At 45.2% G+C, this 24,967-nt stretch overlaps 1 protein-coding gene across 1 annotated transcript in view; it reads right to left on the bottom strand.

Moving 5' to 3' along the window:
* TRPC5 (transient receptor potential cation channel subfamily C member 5) overlaps window positions 1-24,967 on the bottom strand; it is a 72,094-nt gene that overhangs the window by 11,615 nt on the left and 35,512 nt on the right. The window contains exons 4-6 of the mRNA XM_059482972.1: window positions 22,466-22,605; window positions 17,160-17,482; window positions 12,103-12,298 (exon numbers count right to left, since the gene is read on the bottom strand). Coding sequence (XP_059338955.1) covers window positions 12,103-12,298; window positions 17,160-17,482; window positions 22,466-22,605 — 659 coding nt within the window. The remainder of the gene's footprint in view (window positions 1-12,102; window positions 12,299-17,159; window positions 17,483-22,465; window positions 22,606-24,967) is intronic.

A 24,967-nucleotide genomic window follows, 5' to 3' on the forward strand; every position in this document is an offset into this window, starting at 1 on the left:
GCTCTATTCAATCCATTTCTCTCTCCACGTGCCTCTTTATTGCTCTGTGCTAAACCCAGCGAAGGAAACTGCGCAGAAAATGCATCAGGGCTGGCTTTCAAGCACAAGAAAGATGCCCTTGTGTATCCTGAACAGAAAGCACTGCAGAAAGAGGGTCAGGAGAAATTTAATCTTTACAGAGCTCCACACAGGCAACTCTTGTGCTGTTTCAAAGCTGTTAATTTTGTAATATGTGTCAGACAAACTGGAAATAACATCAGCAGGGCTCGGGGGTTCGGTGACAAGCTCAGAGAGGCAAGCAGCAAAATTCCAAGCAGGGTATTTGACGTAAGTGGTGCTTAACTTTTTTTCAAAAGAAAGGATGTCATAGAAAGAAAAAAGTCTGTGAGAAAATCAGGAAGCTACAAAGTCAATTAATGCATAGGTAATTCAGCTGCAGCTGGCAACAAATGACTTTGCTTTCAAAGCTGGGGATGACATACTGAGGGGTAAGAACTTAATAGGATCAATCTCCAAAATAATACAAAAAAAATTACTAAAGGAGGACAACCTAGCATTAGGAAAAGCAATTAGAACAGTGAGGGGATGAGACAGCCAGAGAAGAGATGAAAGCACTGAGGAGCACAAGGCAGGCGCTGGGCAGCAGCTGCAGGGGCAGTGCCCTGGGACAGGCAGCCCTTGGCAGAGGAAAATCAGGGAAAACCCACCTGGAGCAGCCCCTGCAGCAGCAGGCAGGGCAGGACAGGGGGGAAAGGGAGAGCAGCTCCCCAGGATGCAGCTCCAAGGGGGGACACAGGGAATTTGGCTCCAGCACAGAAAAGCTGAGGAAATACTCACAAATAAATACTAGCACTGGGAAACAAGGAAAAGGAATTATTGGACCAGGATGCAGGTAAATGACTTCAGGTAAGAGCTTGTCTGGTGTGACCGTGTTCACAGGGGTTTTTGGACTGGGGAAGAGATGAGGATCTGACTCCATGTTTCGAAGGCTTGATTTATTATTTTATGATATAGATTACATTAAAACTATACTAAAAGTATAGAAGAAAAGGTTTCATCAGAAGGCTGGCTAAGAATAGAATAGGAAAGAAATTATAAGAAAGGTTTGTGGCTCAGCTCTCTGTCTGAGCCAGCTGACTGTAATTAGCCATTAATTAGAAACAACCACATGATCCAATCACAGATGCACCTGTTGCATTCCACAGCAGCAGATAATCAATGTTCCATTGAACATTTTGTTCCTGAGGCCTCCCAGCTTCTCAGGAGGAAAAATCCCAAGGAAAGGATTTTTCATGAAAGATGTCTGTGACAGTCTAGCAAAAGGCAGCAAGGCTCTTAGGAAAGCAAACAACACAAAGAAAGAAAAAACCTCAAATGCAAAGTTTTATACATTAGATAAACCATCACTGGGACTGTGAGCCTTCAGAACCTAAAAGCTGGGGAAGATCCCACATGGCAGAGCCCGTGAAAGAACACACTGTAATGGAGGAAGTGAGGAAAAATTTCCTTAATTTTGCAGTGTCCAAGGCCCCTCACTTGGGAATGGCCAGTGCAATGTCAACAAGACGCAGCACAGGAGCTGCATTTTGTTATGGGTTGGGTAAAGGACTCCATCTCTGGAGCACAGCCAAAGAGGCTCAGGAATTATGGAAATGGGGTTGGTTGCAATGGAAAGGAAAACCACAAGTGGCTTCTGAGCACACCAGGTGGGTCAGAGAGCAGGGACAGCCCAGCAGATCTGTCACAGGAGCTGTGGCACTGCCCATCCCTGCCCTGCTTCTGCCAGCCCCAGGGAATCAGTTTGTTTGTACTTGGAAAATGCATGCTTTAGCATCTCTGCTATTTATAACCTCCATGTGCAGAAGATATTCATAATTAAAATTTTTATTATGGCTCGCGATGTGCTGCATTCCACAATGTATTTAGGTTATATGTACATATATAGATATATATCAAATACTTTTCATCTCCCAGCAGCATCTTGGATGGAAGCAATGATAGCTAATGAGAAGGCCAGGGAATATTGTATTGGAGAAAACACAGAGAACTGGGGATTGTGCTGGTTTTCTTGCAGTTAAATTATGGGAACTGACACCTTTTTGTTTCTGCAGTCACATCCCAGTTAAGTTCAGTTTTTATTTTAATAGTCAAATAAATCTGAGCAGTGGGAAGGTCATGCAGAGAAGCAGCTCTCTAAAAGCCTCAGCAGGAAGATATCACCAAGGCTTTGTTCTTCCTGCCATCCATTCTCTCTCCTCCATCACTGCCTGATAAGAGCCTCTTTTCACGCTGAAGGTCAGAGAGATAAGGGGCATCTGTGCTGATAACTTCACCACCTCCAGCCAGGTCAGAACCAAGTAACTCTCACATGTCCTGGGGAACTGGAGGGCTGAGCAGGTATGGATAACCCAAAGTGTTGGAGTGCTGATGACTCTGTTAGAGCTAAGGCACAAAATAAACAAACTTAGCCTCATTTTTACTTGCCCTATTTCCAGAAGATTGTCTTTGATTTTTTTTTTCCTGCATAGCCAGTCAGGCTGGGATTTGATCTTCAAAGGTCTTTTTTTAACTCAAGCCATTCTAAGAATCCATAAAGTTCTCATTGCTAAAGAGAACTTTAGCAATGAGAAAGTTCTCTTTAGCAATGAGAACGTTATGGATTCTTAGAATGGCTTGGGTTAAAAAAAAATAAAAATCTGCATTACACTTGGAGATACTGCTGGGCTCAAGAAAGTGCCTGTTCCTCTCTGAGCATCCATTCCCAAAGCTTAGAATCAAACTGAGTTCTCTGTTCTGGCCTCAGGGTGCTCAGTCTGTCAGTCCAGGCCACCTTCTGCAGGTGGATGGGAACCCTGGATTCCCTGCTGGACACAGCCAGGATGATTCCCTGGCACAAACTTGCCCTGGCAGGAAGGAGCAGTGCAGAATTCCCCACTTTTCACTCTGTGTGCAAGCACTTGGTCCGACCTTGGCTCCTCCAGCTGAGCTGCTGCAGGTGAACTTCAAAGGGGAAGGACAAACCACAGAAACCAAAACCCAGCCTGTGAGTCACGGTGTCCTGCTGAGGATGGAGCAGAACACTGTGAAACTGGGCTGGAACAGCCTCTGGGGTGTTCTGCAGGTGCCAGGCTCCCCCAGTCTCAGAATTCCCTCATCTCCTCAGAACCAAAGGCAAGGCTGCTGCTCCTCGTGTCCCCTCCCTGCTCCTGGCAGGAACACGGCTCTGTGCAAGTAATTCAGGCACCAAATGCCTCAGTGCTCTGCTCTTTTATGGCTGCCCATAAACTGCCTGTCCTCAGCACAGGAGTGGGGCTGGATTGTGTGCTTTACTGAGCCTGCAAAGGTCACAGTACCAGAGGGAGCAGCAGGTGCCCAACACCTCTGCGAGGCAGCCTGCCTAAATGCAGGGCCTGAGCTTAGCTGCCAAAAACTGAGTAATTGCTCAAAAATTAAAAAATCTTGTGTCCTGACCATTTAAATCCATCCTTGAGCCAAAGGGAAGGGACAGATTATAAATGTATGAGATTGCCTGAATCTGTAAGTGAACCTTGAGCTGTGCAGATAACACTGACTCAGGAGACAAGACTCTGTTTTCTCCCCCAAAACACAGGGATTGTAGCTGAGTGGCTACAGGGAACAGGACCAGCAAACAGAAACAGGTTATTAATCACATCCCCATTTAATTAGGAGTGATTGTGTGTATCCTCTCTCACCTGTATGATCAGCATCCATTTATTTGCAAGATTGCAGGGTGTTGCAAAAGGAAATCTCTGAAGCACTGGCAGCTAAAAAGTCATATTTCAGAGAATTCTTAGTAATATAGCTGTTTCCATTGTTCAGCATCAGGGGAAAGCTCTTCCCAGATAAATCCCTTTTAGTATTTCATTGCTTTTTCCTCAGTAATATTCTCCCTTTATCTTTCACTTTTCCCCTTTTCTCCTGCCTTTCTAACAAGAGTCCCCTCGATGCAGAAGCACAAGATAATGCTAATTGAGCTTGTCAGGCCTAAATAAAAGATGGGATAATGCAGGGGCTGCAACCTATGTGGTTCCATCTGGAGACTTCAACTTCTATCATGTAGCAAGAGCAAACCTTGCTGTGCTGCTCACACGAAATGGGCAGAGAGTTATTGACCTGTCAGGCAGGGCACTGGGGTGTTAACCACACCAACAACCCCCAGAGCCCAGCCCTGAAAATTCCAAAAATAAATGCCAGCAACCTCCCTGGAATGTCTTACATCAGCCAGGGCTCATCTACAGATTGCAAGCTCTTCTTTCTTTTACTTGAGTGTAACTTTTCTGCCCTGAATAAGCCCCGAGATGGTTTGGCCATGGTGGTTCCCAGGGACACATAAACTCCTGTGGTTTCAAAGATTAAAAGCCGCAGAAAGGCTGAAGCTCCTGATTGTGCTGCCAGTTCTCACAGGAGAGGCAGGATTGGATCCCAGGATGGAGCACAGGCTTTGTCTGGGCTAAGAACAGAAGATGCAGCCTGTGAAGCTGGAGCACATCGAGTGCCTCTATTTAGAGGCTCTGCAAACACCAGATGAATATTAACAATGCGATTCAAGTCCATGGGTTACATGTAATTAGGCCAAAGCCAGCAAAAAGACAAACAGTTCTACACCTTCAAATGAATCCTTTAGCTTGCTAACAAAAAGCAATTAAGCTGCCTGCCAGTCTGGAGCGAGGCTCCAGGGCTGATTTCACACACACAGGCTGTATGGGAGCATCCCAACACACCACTGCTGCATATTTCCCTTCACTTTCCAATAAAAATGTGCTGGGATTCTCCCCACACCCAGCCCCAAGGTGCAGAGAGAGCACTCAGCCTTGGGAATCAATCCCACTGCTCTAGAGATGGGCTGCAGCTCCTCAGGAGGGAACAGGAGTGGGATCCAGCATTTCTTCACATGGGAATGGAACAGAAATCATGGAGTCATGGAATGGGCTGGGTTGGGAGGTCTCAGATTTCTGCAGCTGGAATGGCTCCTGAGGTGTTAGAAAGTCTCTTTTTCCCCAGCCCCACAACCAAAGAAGTTGAGATTCCTCGGTTCTGCTTTTCAAGATTGTTTATTTTCTCTAATCTATTCCATTCTTTCTCTGACCTGCTGAGCTCTGTCCAGCAGGTCGGGTTGTGGCACAGCCCCTGCCCTTGGGGTGGTGCTGGCTTTTTATACTAAGAACCACATGTACTTTATTTACAATAACTTCCCAATACCTATCACCTATGTTGGACAGTCTGTCTCTACTCTAAACCAATCCAGAAGTGCCACCATCACAGCAGAAGGTGGAGGACAAGGAGGAGGAGGAGGAGAAGGAGAAGGAGAAGGAGAAGGAGAAGGAGAAAGGGACATTCCCAGATTCCTCCATCTTGCCTCTTGAACCCCCATTCTAAAACCCCAACATTCTACTTTTTCACCCTGTGACAAATTCACTATCATTCTACTCAAACCCTTGTGGCTTGTAAATCCTCACACAAAGTTGGTAATTGTTTCCATGGGCTAAAATCAAAGGCACAGGTGGTTTTGACTCTGTGCCAAGGTCTCTGAGCCCCCTGCCAGGGTCTCAAATCACCCAGGGCAGCCAGAGGAGTGTCCTGGGTCCTGACAGGGAGGGACCTCAAAGTTCATTCCAACCCCCTGCCATAGGGACACCTTCCACCATCCCAGGCTGCTCCCAGCCCTGTCCATCCTGGCCTTGGGCACTGCCAGGGATCCAGGGGCAGCCACAGCTGCTCTGGGCACCTGTGCCAGGGCCTGCCCACCCTCACAGGGAACAATTCCTTCCTTATTCCTGATCTGAACCCACCCTCCTTTAGCTCAAGGCCATGCCCCCTTGTCCTGCCTGCCTGTCCAGGTGTCACTGAAGGCACTGACTGAGTGCAGGAGAATTCCCCTTTCAATTAATTACTGCTGGTCCACAGATGAGCGCAGTAATTGAGATCTGGGTAATTAGAGCTGTGCTGCAGAATAAAGCAGAGGTGTGAGTGTGTCACCTGCACCTCAAACACTTCTGCATGTGGGCAGTGACCAGCAGATGTGTGTGCTGGTCAGCAGGAGGCTCAGAGGACCACAAAACTGAGGGGCAAAGAGGGGAATTTCACTCAGCTGGCAAACCAAGGAAGAGCCATTTCATCTTCTTTCCAGAACCCCCTTGTTTCACTGCACCATAAAAAGCTTCAAGAAATATTGATCCCAGCTTGTACTGGCAACACAGCAAGAGCATAATTTCATTTCTTGCTGCATTACAGAGTTAAAAACTGATGGCTTAATTTCTAAGAAATTCTAATTAATGGTGCTGAAATGAGCCTGGGAGATGAACATTTCCTGATGCTTTAAAAGAGTTTAGTTCTGAGACCAGATTTAGGAGCTAGCCTTACCTCTACAGAGGAACAGCCACCACCCCAAAATCTGCCACATGCACGGACTGGGCAGCTGTTGTACTTCAAACTGAGTTTATTGATTCATAAAATTCCTCCTTAGCCAAACCACCAGGTAATAACTGTGCAGGTCGTGCGAGCAGAGGAACATTTTCTGACAGTCCTGAGGGTCACAAATCACAGTGGGGAACAGAATTTCTGCTGGTGCTGTGAATTAAACTGGGTAGCAATTACTGCCACGGTGCTGAGGGAGTTCAGCTGCTGCAGAAAAGTGCAGGAATCTGTGTGCTTTGCAGAAGAAGAAAAGTTTGAAAGTGCCACCTGGGGGAAATCCAAAGTTATCTTGGAAACAATGTAATAGGGAGCTGAAAAATCTTTATGTTTCTCTGAGCCTTAATTTTTAAGCTCTCTTGCCTGCAAAAATTGATAAAATTCCATATCTAATATCCCTATACTTACAGTCAAAGTTTTATTTATTTTTTAGCTGCACGTGCCATGTCTGTTAAGTGTACAGCTTTTGTTTTGCTATGCGAAATATTCTTTTCTTCATTCTTGTCCTTAGCCACTTGTGTTAATCCACTCCATTTAATTTCATCATCTAAAACTGCATCCTGAGGTTGGTGCCCAATGCCCTGATTCCTGCAACCCAAACACTGGCACTAAGTTCCAATTTAGACATACGCTACTCTCAGAAACATATTTAAAACTTATTTTTATTTTAAAGACTGCAGCCTTTTGCAGGAACAGCTGTCTGAGATGAGCCAGCTTGAAATCACAGAGATACCAACCAACAGGAGGATAGAAATACAATATACAGAACAATTTTGTGACTTCATGCTGGCTGCTGAAGCCATTATTCCAACATTACACACAGACACTGCATTACACACTCGAGGCTGCAACACCTTCCCACATGGGAGTTAGAGGGAATTTTTCTCAGGCTCCCTTTGGTGTTAAGTAATCCCAGAGGTATTAAACATTTCTGTACTTTTATCCCAGAACATCTGAAGGCTGTGAGGGCCCACATCTCTCTTTAAAGTGCAGAGCTGTTGAGCACCATTCATCACCCCAGCTCACCTGCAGCTCTGCCCAGCAGCAAACAGCCCGTGGTTGCTGTTCTTACACTGGTACTGCTCCTGCTGCTGCAGAGTCACCACTCCTGGCGCAGCTCCAGTGACTAATTCTTGCCTGACTCCCCAGAATAATCACAGGTGTGGCCACCAGGAACAGGCTGTCAGAAAATACACCTGAAATCCCCGCATGTGTTCCTGCACTCGAGTGTCGCAGACATCTTTTATGGAAAATCCTTTCCTTAGGGTTTTTCCTCCTGAGAAGCTGAGAAGCCTCAGGAACAAAATGTAAAAAAATTATTATCTGCTGCTGTGGAATGCAACAGGTGCATCTGTGATTGGTCTCATGTGGTTGTTTCTAATTAATGGCCAGTCACATAAGCTCACACACACACAGCTCAGGCTTGGACACAGAGCCCGAGCCACAAGCCTTTGTTATCATTCCTTCCTATTCTATTCTTAGCTAGCCTTCTGATGAAACCTTTTCTTCTATTCTTTTAGTATAGTTTTAATGTAATATATATAATAAAATAATAAATCAAGCCTTCTGAAACATGGAGTCAGATCCTCGTCTCTTCCCCAGTCCAAGAACCCCTGTGAACACCGTCACACCCAAGGGCACCCCCAGGGCCAAAATGCACCTGCACCCTTAGGAACACCAACTATGCCCCTTATTCTGAAAAAAAAATGAGCATCTGGCAGGAGGATTGTATGACATGATGAGAAACAGCCCATCACACACAAAGTGTCCTCATCACCCACTCAGTTACTTTCTGCCACTTACAAATGATGCAGCCACCTGGGCACCCTCACATCATTCCCTTGTCCTTCCTCTTGTGATTGTGACAAATTCATCTTCCCATCCTCGGCTAATGGCATTTCTGTCGTGTCTGGAAGGTATTGAGATGAGGGAGCTGGCAGTGCGTAACATCCCACTGCATCCTGTGCTGTTTGTATAAAACATTCTGATCTTCCCATATTGAAACAGCACGAGAAGTATGGAAATCTGGGGCATTGCATTTGGATTTTGTTTGCTTTCTTGGTGAAAGATGGTGTCTGCCATAACCAAAGTATGGTTTGGCAAAGGAGAAAAATGGGCTGTCTGGAAATAATCGATATTGAAACTGCTTCAGGGCACTCCTGGAAGTATGTGTTTATTGAAGTCTGAAACAGCTGAGGAAAAAAACAACAAAATTATGGCAGAAAAGTTTCTCCTTCTCTGAGTCAAAAACCACTTGAAGCAAAGGTTTTACTCTTTGCTTGCCTTGCTCTGCCTTCCACAGACATTGGTGTTTTCGTGCTGTGTGCCTGCAGTGCCTAATTAAACACCAAGCCCTAATCCCCAGACTGGGGAGACACAAGGAAGGGTCAAGGAGGAGCAGCCCAAATTCTCCTGTCTCAAACCTCACAGCCAAAAACTTATATGTGAGTACAGGAGAAAAGCTGACCTGAAAAATAACTGCTACAAATGCATTAGATGTACTTGTCCCTGCAGGAGAGGAGGGGAGAAAGCCTGTTTGCATTGCAGCAGTGCCTGGGGCTCATTAACAAACGGGATTAATGAAGATGTCCTCAGCACTCCACTGCAGGGAGTCAGCAGCAGAGATGCACTCTCATCTCATCTCCACGTCTGTTTTATTGCTCTGCAGTGATGCTCAGGCACAGGATTTCCTGCTGATGCAGAGGAAGACCTGCACCCCACCCCAAGGACTCCTTCCCCTCCTTCCCCCTGGAATTCTGTCATTCCACGTGTACCCACTGCAATATAAATACCAGGAGGGAGAAATGCCCAGTCTAGCACCCAGCCTGCTGTCATTCAGCAGGGGGTGAACCTGATTACAGGAGGTTAATTAATGCCCCACATTTGTAAAGCTCAACGTTTATTAACGACTTGTTTTCTTCGGGGGAGAGATTAATTGATGTTTGCCCTGAGGAGACACACGAAGGAAGTGTGTCCCTGAGAGGAAGAAGGATGCAGGAATGCAGCTGGGCAGAGATGGGAAGTGCCTCCCTCCTGCCTTCCCAGGAAATGTCACTGCCCTCAGCATCACCTGCAGCCAGACACTTTCAGTGACAACTGTCAGGGAAGGTGAAACGGGAAAGCCTTATCAATATGATTGCCTGCCAAAAGATTCTGAGAATATGGAAACTATAAGTGAGATTGAAATGAAAGTAAGCTTTGAGATACCTCAGGTACTGAACAACTGGAAAACAATGGCATGGCCAGCTGAAGGTAATCCCCTTTTGATGAAACAACACCCTCTGCTTGCAGACAGGCCCAAGGGTCAGAGCAGACCCTACAGCTTGGCAGAAGGGGCCCAAAGAGGAGATTTTAGGGTTTAAAATGTATCACAGTATGGTAATGTAGTGATTCTTATAAGCTGTATGGAAATGCTATAGAATTTGTATCTTGATTGGTTAGTGAGAATTAGGATATTCAACACAGAAGAAGATTTATTGTGTTGTAACGGGAACCTCGCACTCTTACCCTTTTGCTCTCTTACCCTCTTACTCTCTCCCCCTCTCTTCTCTCTTTGCTGCTCTGAGCTGTGTTTGGCAGCTCCCAGCAGGGCCCTGCACCCAGACCCTTTGCAATAAACCCCAAATCCCAGCAGGGCCCTGCACCCAGGCCCTTTGCAATGAACCCCAAATCCCAGCAGGGCCCTGCACCCAGGCCCTTTGCAATAAACCCCAAATCCCAGCAGGGCCCTGCACCCAGGCCCTTTGCAATGAACCCCAAATCCCAGCAGGGCCCTGCACCCAGGCCCTTTGCAATGAACCCCAAGTTCCAGGCCTGGCTGCAGAGATCTCTCGTCTCCGTCCATCCTGACCGTGCTACCCCCCGATGCTCCTACAGACAGCAAAATCTCCTGTAGCATTTCCAGCGTCATTTTCCCAAGCAGAGGCTCATGCTGCTCACTGAACTCCATGCTTTGCCTCAGTTATCTGGAGAGTTCAGCCCTCCAGCCCCGGCTCTGTCAAGAGCAGACTCTCTGATGGGGCCAGTCCCTCTGCCAGCTGCTCCAGACACAAAACCATTACCACAACAGCCCTCCCTGGACCCTTCTCTTCAGTTAATTGTTATGATGGGTCCCTCTAATTCATGTGGGATTGTGTGTAATGTGTCATTGCATCACTGGAATTATTCAGGGGAAAGAATGATGAGTGGTTTGTGGCTGAGTGAATAGCAAATACTGCAATTCTTGTGCCAGTCTTAGGCTGGGCCTTTGTCTTAGTGACAAGCCTGTTCGATGACAATAAAGGAAAGGGAATTGGAGAAAATGGCCAAGGAGAGAATCTTTGTTTTCTGTCCCTCATTCCAGTCTCCCTGGAATGTGAGGAGTAGCAGTGAACAAAGAAAAAGCACTGGAAGCATTGAAACAGACTGATAAATGCCTTTGTGATAAACTGCTTTTCTGCTCATCTGGAAGGTCAGTGGTCCAGTTTTTCTCATACTTTTTACCATGATAAAGATCAGATGTCCAAAAGAATCAGCAATTTGACTGAGTGAATTTATGAACCACTTGAATCAGCAGATAATCAACAACAATTGTGGAACCTGTTCAAGAAAACAACTCAATACTCCCCTCTGTGCTTCAGCCAGGAAAGGAACTCACCCACACACATCCCCGGAGACTTGTCCAGGAATTTGGAAATGGAAATTGTAGGAAAACTGCTTCTGGTTCTGTTTTTGCTCTGGTTTATCTTCCAGAATAAAACAAGAGTCACTCAAAGCAGAGGAGGAAGCTTCTATTCTATCTATGTGTACTGAGTGACCAGGCAGGGACACAAACAGCTTCCCCCATTCCTGTTTTGCTCCCAGATGCTGCAGCAGAGCAGTTCAGCACCTCCCTGTCTCCAAACCATCGTGTTAGTGGTCACAATGGAGAGTAAGTGCCCACTGATTTATCTGAACTCCTGTGCACACAAGATTTTGCTTCCTTCCATACTGTTCCTGACCTAAAGAGCCTTAAAATGCAGAGCCACGCTGCTTTAGCTTTCAGTCTGTTGATAAATTTAATCATCAAGGTACAGATTGGCTTTTGGGTACACAGAATGAGATTACAGTGGAGAAAACAGTTTTGAGCATTCAAATGAAAGTTCAGTTTGATAAAGGCTCTACAGCCCAGAGCTGCCTCAGCTCAGATCCATCCTGCACTGGGATTACTCAGGAATCTCACACGGTTACACAGCCAGGAGACTCTGGTATTACACATGGACATGGTCTAATTTCACGTGGGAAAAGACTGTGGAAAAAGAAATTGCAGGACTGGGCTCCTGACACACATGGTTTCACATGAGAAAGCAGAAATAGGATAAAAAAATACACCACAACACCCACCCCCCAGGTTCTAACCAAACATCAGGAAGCAGTGGGAAGTTTCCCTTTATACACCAAGGTGGTCAGCAAGGTCCCTCCACAGGAGGAGACAGGGGCAGATCACAGCCCATGAGCCTTTTCCAGCTTTACAAACAGAGCAAAACCTCCTCCTCAGGCATGATTCAGGCTGCTGAGCAGAAATCCCAGCTACCTGCTGGCAGAACCTGGGGGCAGCGCTCTCCAGCAGCCCCGAAGGGACCCACGTGCTGCAAGTCAGACAAATGAGGCACACAGGGAGAGATGCCAGCAGAAAGAGAAGGGGTAACTCACAGCAATGAGCTGGTAGGAGTTGTTCATCATGGCTATGAGCATGTTCAGCAGCACAACAAGGGAGATGACGTTGTAGGTCCCAAACATCGTGGCCCCAACAAACTCGGTGAACTCGTGTCTGGCTTTCACGTTGGTCACGTAGAGATTCAGCAGCCCAAACACAGACCAGAAGAGTGACTGGAGGGTCTCGAAAAGCCTGCAAAGAAAACAGATTTTTAGCTGGCTACCTGATGCTGGGGGGTGGAAAATGATCTTTTACCACAGAGATATTGGGAGACATCACCTAGCACAGCCTTTTATCCCTCCTTGGGGACAGCCTGTGCTCAGCCACAGTGACCCACCAGCCAATGCATGTGAGAGCTGTCCCATCAACAGCATTTGCTGTCTGTCCAGGAGCCCAGACCACATCCTTGTGAGATGCAGCGAGCACAACTTCCCCAAGGAACCCAAGGCTCCCTCTCCCACTCTGCACTCTGCACAGAACAGCCACAATATATTCCATTTAATTAAAATTGCCATGCTGCGATGCTGCTGCTATCTATAAACTCTCCTGTTTAATCAGTGCCTGCATCATTAACATGTCTGCAGGATAAATGCTCAGGGAGCCCATCCCCAGGCGTGACTGCAGCAGTGAACAGTGCACAACAACAAGGCACCACGAGGTGGGACATGGCAGAAATCACAGCATTTGCACCTTTGCTCTGTTTGAAACACACCTGCCCAAAACACTGCTCTGTTTGCAGTACACCTGCCTGAAATGCTGCTTTGTTTGCAGTAGGTCTGCCTTAAATGCTGCTGTGCACCTGCCCAAAATACTGCTCTGTCTGCAGTGCACCTGCCCAAAACACTGCTGTATTTGGAATACACCTGCCCAAAGTGCTGCTGTGTTTGGAACACACCTGCCCAAAATGCTTCTCTATTTGCAGTGCACCTGCCCAAAATGATACTGTGTTTGCAGTGCACCTGCCCAAAATACTGCTGTATTTGGAATACACCTGTCCAAAACACTGTTGCTCTGTTTGCAATGCACCTGCCCAAAACACTGCTCTATTTGGAATATACCTGCCCAAAACTCTGCTGTGTTTGCAGTGCACCTGTCCAAAACTGTTCTGTTTGCAATGCACCTGCCCAAAATGCTGCTGCGTTTGGAATACATCTGCCCAAAACACTGCTCTGTTTGCAATGCACCTGCCCAAAACTGCTCTGTTTGGAATACATCTGCCCAAAATGCTGTTCTGCTCACAAAGAACCTGCCCAAAACTCTGCTGTGTTTGGAATACACCTGCCCAAAACGCTGGTGGCTCAGTGGTTGGAGCAGCAGCTCCCACCCACCACGGGCAGAGTCCCTGGCAAAACCCTGCAACCACAGCCCGGTAATGACTCAGATGAAAGAGAGTCATCACATTAATTCAGCTCAAGGGTTTCTCTTCTTCTGAAGGCCTCCTTCCCTAGATGAACCAGAGCTGACCCCACTGAGCTGGTGAGATCATCCCAGGTCTCTGTGCTTCCAGTGACCTTTCGCAGTCACGTCAGACGCGCAATCAGCAATCGAAGTAATTGCTCTATTTGGGCATCTTTGTTTTGGCTTGCCAAAATATGGCATTTATATCATCCAAAAATGACATTTATATGCCTGTTTAAGAGTTCCCATTTTGGCCTGAGGTCAGCAGATGTTTTCAAATGCAACTTCTAGACACATCAATATGAATAATTCAGATGCTTTACTTGACATACTAGGAATCTGTTCTCCCATCATCTCCAGGCATTTGTTCACATGTATCCCCATGCCTTATATGAGGATTCTGTTTATACTTTGTGGATGTAGCTTATGTTTTTCACTGGCCAAAATCATAAAGATGCTTTAAAGCAAAAAACCTTTATCCCAAAGCTCAGGCTGTTTGTTAGGCTTATTAAATAACTAAGGTAGTAAAATACAGATTAACCAAAGAATGCCAAGCATTTCTTTACTAGAAGCGGTGGAGTGCTAGCTGTCTTTTAAAATATTTATAATATTTTTACTATTAATAGTAGAAATACTACTTGGGCTGTAGATACAAGAGAGACAGGGGTTCTAGTCACTGAACTGAAATCAGTTTTAGAAGTGATCAGTGCGTTGTTCTGGATGCACAATATTACCCAGGTGTGTAATCTGGGCCCAGACTAAAGCAAATATGCACATGTAGTGCCCTTGACAAAGACACCAAGTGGTTCCTGCAGCTCTGCAGAGCAGTGAGGATGCTGTGAGGTGCTGTGTCCTCAGTGTTCAATGACAGGACAGGTCCACAGCCTCTTTTCACAGCCCATGTTTCAGGGCAGGCTCACACTCCTTTGGAGAAGCAGCTATAAAGAAACAGAATTTTGGAAATGGTGATTGAGAGGCTCTCATGTCCTGCTGAGTGTATTTTGAATCCTAATCAAACAGAAGAATTGTCAAAGCTCCACCACTCTCCATGGTGGCTTAGGGAGAGCAAGTGCCCCCTGTGCCACAGGAACCTGTGCCCAGGGAATGGCAGAGAGAAGGACACAGCAGGCAGGGAGATGTGACTTCCTCCACCCCTTCCTCCTCTTCCTCACTCTCCTCTCCCCCCTTCAGTTGCCAGCATCACAGCTATAAACATATTTTCCAATCATCTGCCTAAGCAGCAGGCACTCTGCTTTCTGAGGGATGGCAAGGCCAAAGCAGAAAGCCTTAAATTATTCATTACTTCCCCTCGTTGCTGTCACAAAGGAATATTACTTTTCCATGATCTGTGTGTGCAATGCAGAAAATTTCCTCGCCAAGAAAACGTTAATCCCACCCTTTGAGAGTAATAGGAAATAACGTGGCAGTAAATAGGTGTCACACTTGACACAAGCTGCACACACACCAGGGGCGTCCTCTTTGCTCCCCTGGAAGAATTAGAGCCCATTGTGAGCCCAGGAATGCTGGTGGGAATCAAAGTGCACTGATTCAGAGCTTTGCAGATTTATTCCTTCATAAGGAATGAGCCATGAGCAAAGTCAGGGTCCCCAGCCCTGCCTGGACTGGCTCCAGCCTCCTTTGCTTCCCCCCAAAACAATATTTGGATCTGCAGCTGCTCCTTCCCAGCCACTGCCCCGTGCTGTGCATCTGCTCCCCAGCCAAATGTCAGCTTGTGCCGGGGGTGTTAATAAAGACCATTTAAACTTTTAAGAACACGTTAAATAAATTTCTTAAGCGAGCCTCAAACAAAAAGTACCTGCAGAGTGTTCTGTCCCCTGCCAGGAGACCTCACTCCTAATGGATCCCCTCCCACTGGGACTTTGTTTTACACAAGCCTCTGCCACAAAGACTGAGCCCCCTCAATTTCCTTTCTGTGCTACATTCCCCTGGCAGGGGGTTTAAATGAACGTTAGGGTGGCAGGAATTGTGGTTTGTATTTAAGCTGATCGACACACTTTCTGCTAAGTGCTTCTTGTATAATTTTTAGCTCTCAAGACATTACACCTTCTTACAGACTTCAGGATGGTTGGTTGGTTGATTTGCTTTTTTTCTTTCCCTGCTGGCCCAATGTTCTTTTTCTTCAGTCAAATCCTGCTGTTGCTTTCTCCACTTACCTGACACAATGAAATCTGTAAAAAACCCAGTGTGCAGAGGTGGCAGGCCCAAACCAGAACTGAACACATCTGTTCAGCACAGCTCCAGAGAAAGGCAAGGTTTGGTACTGGATTTCGTAGGCTTGACACTTCCTGAGGTAGAATTTACCCCTTTACACACACTGTGCTTGCCAAACCTTCCTCCCTCTGGCTGCTGCATCAATATGGACGCAGATCAAGGAATAATTTTGTTATTTAATTTAATTCCTTTGCCAGGGCAGCACAACACATTTCTGGGTCATGTGAGGCAGCTAAAACAGCAAAAGGTCTGAAATCTTTAATTCTGTTTTTCATTAGCACAATGCAGGTCCATTCACTTCCCTCAGACAGAGATGGGTTTCATGAGAAAATTAATCAAGCCCGTGGTGTTCCTGTTCTGCAGTGGGAAATGGCACATGTCTGCTGTACCAGGGCCTGCTGTTCTTGAAGGATGGGCTCTATCCCATGAAAATTCCATATTTCTTCTAGGAGAGAGCCCACAGGACAAAGCTGGAACCTCTCCTCTCCCAACCAAGTCATGTGGCCTGAGCCATCATCTGTTTTTGATAACAGTGCAAATACATCCCAAATCCTGTCTTAACCCCAAACCTTCAGCTGACAGAGGGAGGAGAATTATTGGGCATCATTTCAAGTTTTATTTAATTTAGCATAAAGTGGTGGACAACAGTTTTGTTTTGCTTGTTTGCAGGGCGTGGGCCTTTTTCTAGCCCGTGCTTTATTTATTTCTCCTGCCATTGTGAGTTAAGTACTGTGCAAGCAGCAAGAACAATTGGGTGGGGGCTGATTATTATAATTATTTCTACTATTAGTAATTAAAACAAATACATCAGCAAGACAATTCATGTCATTTTTCAGCATGTGCTCGCTCTTTCAGCTCTGCCAGATGTCCTCACAGCAATTTCCATGCCAGCATCTCAGCAAAGTACCAGCAAAAGAAAAAAAGGTTTTGCTGGGATTTTTAGTCTGCAAGGAAATCAGAGAAGCCTGCAACATCACGTATCCATAAAAATGGTCTAGGTGAGATTGTTGTGGTTGCTGCAGGCACATTATTTATTAATAAACATGTTTATTCCTTATTTTCTTCATTTTATTCAGGTTCTCCTCCTTTCTTCAGTAACTAGGTAAAACAATCACTGTGGCAAAATTACACTTCCTTTCTCAAATCTACTGAAATTGTGCGTAGTCATAACAAGATTTAAGTTGCAGGATCATGCAGGGAAACCCCTTGGGCCAGAACTAAAAGGTCTCCCAGTGCCAGACCTGAGTGAAAGTCTGTGACAGCAGAGCTCAGCACAGTGTCTGCCCCACTTAACTCCCACCTTTCCTGCAGGGCCAACCACCTCACCTGGCACTTGCAATGAATAAATACAGGCTCTGTCAGTGCAGTGACAGGCAGGGGACAGGGGAAGCAGCCTCAGAAGCAGAAAGAGAGGATGTCTTACGTGGAGAAGGCATTGTTCTGTTTCTCACATCGGATCCCCTTGCAGTTGTTGGGTTCCTCCGAGGCACTGGTCTCATAATAAAAATAAAGCTGGTTCAGTCCGTTGGCAAAAGCCAGAAGCACCAGGCAGTAGATAAAAAGGAATTTGAGGATGTCTAGCAGCATGCGTCCCAGAGAAATCTGCAGGGGTCCCAGGTGCGAGTTGGCTGTAAACAGGGAGATGAGGCGCAGGGAGCTGAGGATGTTGGATATTGCAAAGAGAGCTTCTGCAATCAGGGTCGGGTGCCACATCTCCCACTCCTCCCGCGGGCGAGAGCCGTTGTACTGGCAGGAAGGAACAAAGAACAAGGGCAGAAAAGCGAGATGAGGTGTAATGACTCTGAGGAAACTCCACTCCAAGGTCACACCCACTGACCCAACCCTTCGCAGGTAAATCCTAACCAGGTACTGTGGCACAAAAAAAGCTTTTAACTATTGTTGCAAAGAGGCCTCAATGCTGGGAATAATGTGTTCTGACTCCATGATTCAGAAGGCTGAACAATGGCTTTATTAAAACTATACTATATTACACTATAGTTAATTTTAATATATTACGCTATATTCACACTAATTAAAATTAAACTAATTATATTACACTAATACTACATTAAAACTATACTAAAAAACTATAAAACTATAAAAACTATATTAAAACTATACTAAAGAGATACTTTACCATACCATATTATACTATACTCTACTAAAGATACTAAAGAAAAGCTTGTGACTGCCTGAGACAGCCAGGACACAGCTTTGAGTGACTGGCTAATCACTCAAAACCACTTTCCCCCATGCCCAATTAACCAAATCACTTTGGGTAAACAATCTCCATAACACGTTCCACACGTGCTAAAACAGGAGCAGGGAATAGAGATAAGAATTGGTTTTTCTTCTTCTCTGAGGTCCTCATTGCCTTCCCCAGGAAAAATCCTCTGTGAAGAGAGCTGAGGCCACATTTAACCCCTTACACCCCAGCTGCTGTCAGGCTCATTGTCAGGATTCAGGACTGAGGTTTAAAGATGTTTTTTTATTAATTGTGGCTACTACATTATGACCCCCTGATGGTGAGAGATGTAAGACCAGGTTTTCTTTAGAGGCTTTGGGTATGTTGGCTGTTTTTAGCCTAAACTGAAAAATTAGGATTTTTAAAAATTTGTTTTACTTTTGAGTTCACAGTCTGTGGGTTCCTTATGTCCATGGCTTCATACACAACCTCCTTATCTTTCAACGTTTAAAGGGGTTCAGATTTTAGCGTGTTTCAGATGTAAATTTCCAATTACTTTTGTTCCTTCTCCTGCTAAATATGTCTGCACATTATAAACACTGCACATTCCAGGAACAATGGGAGGCAGGGAGAAGGAAGGGAAGAAGAAAAGCAGTGAACTATTGGATGCTTTCCTTCCCATGTAATCTCAAAAAAAAAAAAAAAAACAAAAAAAAACAAAAAAAAAGCAGGCAGCCCAGAACCAAAAGGCTTTTTTCGTATTAATTTTCTTATTAGTTAATTTGTCATGGCAATTTTAGGAGAGTTGCTAAAGCAGAGGTCTTAATTACAGCTAAAACTGGGTACAGTTGAGTGCATCAATTACAACATTAACTGGGTTTGTAATGTAGCTGTAAAAGCAGAAGCATTTTCTGAGCAAAGTGCAGCCAGATGCGAGCAGGTACCACAAAAGATTGGTCCTGTAAAATGTAACTGCTCTGGTTCTGTGAAATGTGAAATGTAACTGCTCTGCCTTAACGACACTGGCACAGAGAATGGAGTCAAAGACATTTAACATCAAGGAATAGTTGTCCTTTTAACATTTGTCTCCGCTCATTTAGCATGCATAAAAAGGCAGAACTGCACTCAGGATAACACAGCTAAAACCATAACCAGTATGTCTGGGCTGGTTTAGGGCTCCTAAAATAATTCTGCTACCTCAGAAAAGGAAATGGCACCAATATCACACTGACAGTTCGAGATTGCAGAGACTTTCTATTTAAACCTGAAGGTCCAATACACAAACTCCAGTGTATTCAAGGGCTCCCAGTTTTTTCAAGGGCTCAGCAAAAAGCAGGTTGATATTTCAAACTATCCCTCTGTATGAACGAGATGAGACATGATACAAAGGCATTTCAGCATGACCTCGGATTGCTTCTGACATTTCCAAACTGTTCTTTATTACATGAACATCATGGCCTGAGCCTGTTAACTTGATTTGAAGATGGGTCTTCAAATGCCTACAAACAGGCAGAGAGGTGAACTTTTTGTGGATATCCAGCAGTGGGGGTGGGTGGGATTGGGAAGCAGATTTGCTTCTGGACAGCAGATTTGCACAGTTATTCCCAATTCCCCTCTTCAGGCTGGCTGGATAGAGCAGCCCAGGGCTCTCTGCTAAGGTTTAGCACAGATTGCACATAAATGCGGAAAATACCTTTTTTAAAGGTATTAGTATTTTTAAAGGTATTTAATATTTTTAAATATTGCTTTAAAAAGAGGCGTGGCACACTCTTCTGTGTAACATTTAAAGCAATAAATAAATAAAGCAATGTTTATGTCATTAATGTAATATTTTAGTCCTTTATGAACTGATGGTATCTCCTCGCTTGGCAAATAGCATCAGAGCAGCCTGACATCACAGGTAACAGAGAAACAGCAGATTTCAGAGTTATCTAATGAAGCTGGGTATCTGGGAAGGCTGGAGTAGTTTGGTTTTGTGTCTGTTCAAAAGATGAAACACAGCAGAGATGTACACAGACTAGTACAAATAAATTACACCATGCTGTCACATTTACCTTTCCTCATTACACGATAATTCAATGCAGCAAATGGAAACTGATTAAGAAAGTATTTCTACCCTATAATTAGACTCAAGATTCCATTGGTATCAGACAATATTAGAGCCAGGTCTTGGAACCAGTCAAATCAAGGAAAAAAAAGTCTTCACATAAAAACAAGGATGGAAAGCATTTAGTGTCAGTATGCAATTTATTTTTTCTGCTATTTGGCAGAAAGTTAAATGTCCATGTAATCCTTTGAAGTTCTAAGAAGTGTTAGAATATGGTATATTGGCATATATCCCAGCCTCTTCCAGCTCAGGGCTGTTCTATAAATAACAAATCATGTTGCAAAATGTTTTGTAGCCATTATCAACGTTACAAACCCTCACACTGCAGAGCGCACTGAGTGACACAGGGCAGAGGGGACTTCTGTGACCACATGTGTCTCAGATGTCTTTCATGAAAAATCATTTCCTTAGGATTTTTCCTCCTGAGAAGCTGAGAGGCCTCAAAAACAAAATGTAAACATTGATTATCTGCTGCTGTGGAATGCAACAGGTGGAGCTTTGATTGGCCCATGTTGGATGTTTGTAATTAATGGCCAATCACAGTCAGCTGGCTCGGACAGAGAGCCAAGCCACAAACTTTTGTTATCATTGTTGCCCATTCTATTCTTAGCTAGCCTTCTGATGAGAACCTTTTCTTCTATTCTTTTAGTATAGTTTTAATATAATATATATCATAAAATAATAAATCAGCCTTCTGAAACATGGAGTCAGATCCTCGTCTCTTCCCCAGTCCGAAAACCCCTGTGAACGCCATCACAAATGTGTTTCAGAAGATTTTCTGCACCTCTCAGAATTGCCTGGCATGGCCCTCATCAGGAGCTGACCTGAGATGGGCCAGGTTTAACCCAGGAGGGTTTGATCTGGGCTCAAACTGATCTGTTCCTGCCAATCCTCCTTTGTGTGCTGGCCCATGGGGTTTTGGGGTTGGCCTGCACGTTTCTGTGGCTGTTACAGGGAGCACAAACAGAGCTGCATCTCCTCTGGGGCTGGGCTTTGGCTGGGAGTTGCATCCCAGTGTGTGACTGCACAACCCCTGGATGCACAGCTCCTCTAGTAATTTGTGTGTAAGGAAGAACCAGATTTGTAACATTTTTAGTTTTGTCCATGCATTTTACCATTTCCGGCTTTTTTTTTTTTTTTTTTTTTGCACTGCTTATGGTTTAAAGACCAACCTTTCAAGTCTGTAATTTCCTCCCTGGTTCTGAATGCTGGGAGAATAAAAGACATAATCTGTTCCTGCTTTGATGCTGTTACAGAGCTGCCTCTTCAGGGAGCAGCAACCAGCTTAAAAGCTTTTCCCTTTGAAAATCTGACTCACCAGGACTGCAGCCTCCAGGATTTAACAAAGGCCCCATAGCAGGGCTGTTTGCACTCTGGAGTCAATGGGCTTGGGGAAATTTTCTCCTCTTCTTCCCTTCTGCCTGCTGGGCAGGACTAAACAAGGCTGCTCTGGGGAAGGGCTTGTCCTGCTTATTGGGAGCTGGGCTGGCAGAAGTGGAGACCTTACAAAGCTGGGAAAAGTGGCCAAGGAGCAGATCCCAGTTGCTGATTTACACCTGAGTAATTCCACTGACTGCAGAGAAGCTGCTGCTGATTCATAGCAGGGGAAGAAGTAGGCCAAGCACGAAGCTCCAGCTGAAGCCAAAGAGAGCTGTTGCATAAGGAATTTTACTTTTGTGTCTTGCCTTTGAAAAAGGGAGACAGAAGGAAAAGTGCTTCAGGCCATCCCCTGCCTTCAAACCCTGTGCATATGCTAATTTGGAGCATCAGAAGTTTATAAATGTGGAAGGTGCTTTTGAGGATGAGCTCTGATGTGGGCTCTCACCACAAATGGAACATGACAGGGAAGAACCCACAGGGTGTTAAAGCTCCAGCTTGCTCCTTTGTCACTTCCCTGCCCACAGGTTACATATTGAAGAGTGACTTGACCCCTTTATATCAGATTATCAGAGAGAAGCCTCCTAATAACAGTCTTGCTCTTCTCAGTAGACCTGTCACAAACTTTTGATCACTAATCTCCAGATCTGTAGGATCATACAGATTATGAAGCTTGGTTCTAGAAGTTTTCAGGTAACCCTGTTCTTGTTTTCCCTTTACCATTTTATTTAAAAGCCATGTTTTCACTATGCATTGTTGAAGGAGGTGCCAGCACAGAAAACAAAAAGTGCCTTGGCAACTGAGTAGCTGCAAAAGGCACAGAAAGTGGAGAAATTTCTCCCCAGTGCCCAAACAATCTATTTAACTTTTAATCAAAGAGTCAGAACGAGCAGGATGTTCATTCTCCAAACAAAATAGCTTTCCAGGTGAATATTCAAAATTGGACTGCTTGAAAAGCTGCTATTTTCTTTGCTTTGTGATTTTGATTTGAACAGTTCGTATCCCGTGTACCACAGCTCTCACCAGCACATTACAAATTCCCTCTCCCAAGTCACTGTACCTTGACATAGGCAACAATTTTGAGGGAGATAGTGGCAAGATAAAGGGAGTTCATTGCAAAATCCATCAGATTCCACCAGTCATGCACGTACTCATTGAATCCACCATCCCACATTTCCTTGATTTCTCCCCAGATGAAACCTGTAGAAAGAAAGGGAGTTCATTACCATGACAAGGCATTATTTGCCATTAAAACCCTGTGTATATACACATGATGTAACAGCAGACAATTTGAAATTAACAGCTTGGAAAAAATGCCTCATCCCTCCTGCCTTCCACAAAGCACAATGCTGCTGATTATGAGACATTTTACAAGTCTGTGGGGAATGCAGTCTGGAGAGAGCTGAAAAAGACCTTGGTTTCCTACCCAGGGCTCCAGATATGCACATGAGGAGACTGCCTGAAACACATGTTATTTATAACCAGGACGAGTGAATTGGCTCAGCTGAAATTTGCTCTACGTGAACAAACTCTTCAAGAAGCTCTATTTGGTATAGTTCCTAATAGATTGTCTGCTCTCACAGACACTGTGAGCAATTCATTGCTCTGTTGGACAGCACTGATTTTCCCTGACTTCCTCTAGCAGCACCAGAACCAGCATAGCTCCTCCCTGACCTGGAAATATCACCCCAAAGGAGGAAGAAAATGGATCCATTCTCTGCTCAGGCCCTGCACTGATGCATCCTGCTGCAGAAAAAGCCCACAGGGATTATTTGTGAGGAAAGGTGAGACTCAGCAGGAAGCAGGGCAGTGACTCACCTCATGTCAGATATGGCTGTGGGGTTGGTGAGCTCTTTGTTCCCAAGGATACGGCCAGAGCCCATCATGCCAACCCTGAAATGCCTTCTGGTGATCATTTTGGGCACTTGCTAATGCTCACTGTACCTCCCTGCAGCTGAAAGGGTGAAGGGCAGCCTCTGAAATTCATCACCAGACTGATGATGATAAACCCACCTGACACAGTTCTGATTATAAGTAACTTCCATGTCCTTCCTTGCACAACTGTTTAAATATTTCTGAAAGCCTAAGTCCCATCAAAAATCAAATGGCAGCTCCCTCATGCCCTGGATGCTTCTGAAAAAATTACTTTAGAGCCCCAGGTATTTTGAATTACCCACTTGACATTATCCTTGAATGGGAAGTGGAAATGTGTGAAGAGGACACAGAACAAAGCAAAGCAAAACAAAACAAAACAAAACAAAACAAAAAGTACACCTCCAGGTGCATTACCAATGTCATTACCCAAGTGCTGCCCCTGCCTAACCACAGGATAGTGCAGTGGTCACTGATGTGCTGCTTGCAGCTCAGCTTTAAGGACCTGGATGCTCAATCTGAAGAGCAGCAAAGTTGCAATGAACTGCTGCACGCCCCCAAATATCAATCTGAGCTGCTCAGCTGCCAGCCAGCAGGTCAGTGGCCACACCAGCAAAATGTCAGGGCCAGCCAGGTAATCCCATTACAGCTGCCTCCACGTCTCTGCACGCACACAAACCCATAAAATAAAATAAATCAATGGAGAGGAGCCTGTTGAAGAACTCGTACACTGTATTTATAGTGAGTTACCCTTGCTGGTTACTATAGCTACAGCAATGCTGTGTGTGCCTGCTCTCTCTCCTTCTGTAGTGGAAAATATTTTGTAAGTAATAACCTTTAATCTGGTGAAACTGTTCTAATTTCTCTATTTAATAAACAGTCATACAATATCTCTATTTATCTGAAACAAAGAAACTCAAGAACAGACAGCTGTAAAAAAGGTTTTTGAAGGGATTGTGCTTTTGAAAGGTTTTTTAAAATGGATTATCCTTCCTTCATCTGCAAATCAATTTTACTGAAATGCCTACCATTTCCCTCAATTTTAACCATGAATTTAAAGATAAAGTGAATATATGACCTAAGCTCAGAAAAGACATTTAACCCCCTGAGCTTACTCTGAAGTTTCCACCAACACCTGCCTTTGAGTGCATAAATCAGCTCCATCAGATAATGGTGGAGCTGTGCAAGGAGCACAGTGCCCTGGGTCAGCACCCAAAGTGATTTGTGAACACGTCTGCAACTCTTTCTTTCCTTCCTCGTTTTCCATCAGCAGCTTTGGGTTTGGCACAGGAACAGCTGGGTTTGCTCAGCACAGAGCCAGCCTGACCCAGAGCCAGAAACAAAGAGCAGAGTCCTGGTGTCACCAGCACAGGGGAGCCAGAAAGGTGTGGGGAAGCAGGAGAGTCAGAAAGGTGTGGGGAAGCAGGAGAGCCACAAAGGTGTGGGGAAGCAGGAGAGCCACAAAGGTGTGGGGAAGCAGGAGAAAGGTGTGGAAACCTCTGCCCATGAGCAAAGTGCCTGGTGACACTCCCAGCTCCCAGGGGTGGCACGTGAGGGACATGGGAGCTGATCAGGATCCTGATGGAGCTCCCAGGCTTCCACTGCTGCTGTGCTGGAGCTCACTGTGGAAGGGTGAATAGTCCTCTCTCATCAAAAACACACCCATCTGGCTTCTGTCTTCTTCTCTCAT

The sequence above is a fragment of the Ammospiza nelsoni genome, chromosome 15 (assembly GCF_027579445.1).
Source record: "Ammospiza nelsoni isolate bAmmNel1 chromosome 15, bAmmNel1.pri, whole genome shotgun sequence".
Lineage (NCBI taxonomy): Eukaryota > Metazoa > Chordata > Aves > Passeriformes > Passerellidae > Ammospiza > Ammospiza nelsoni.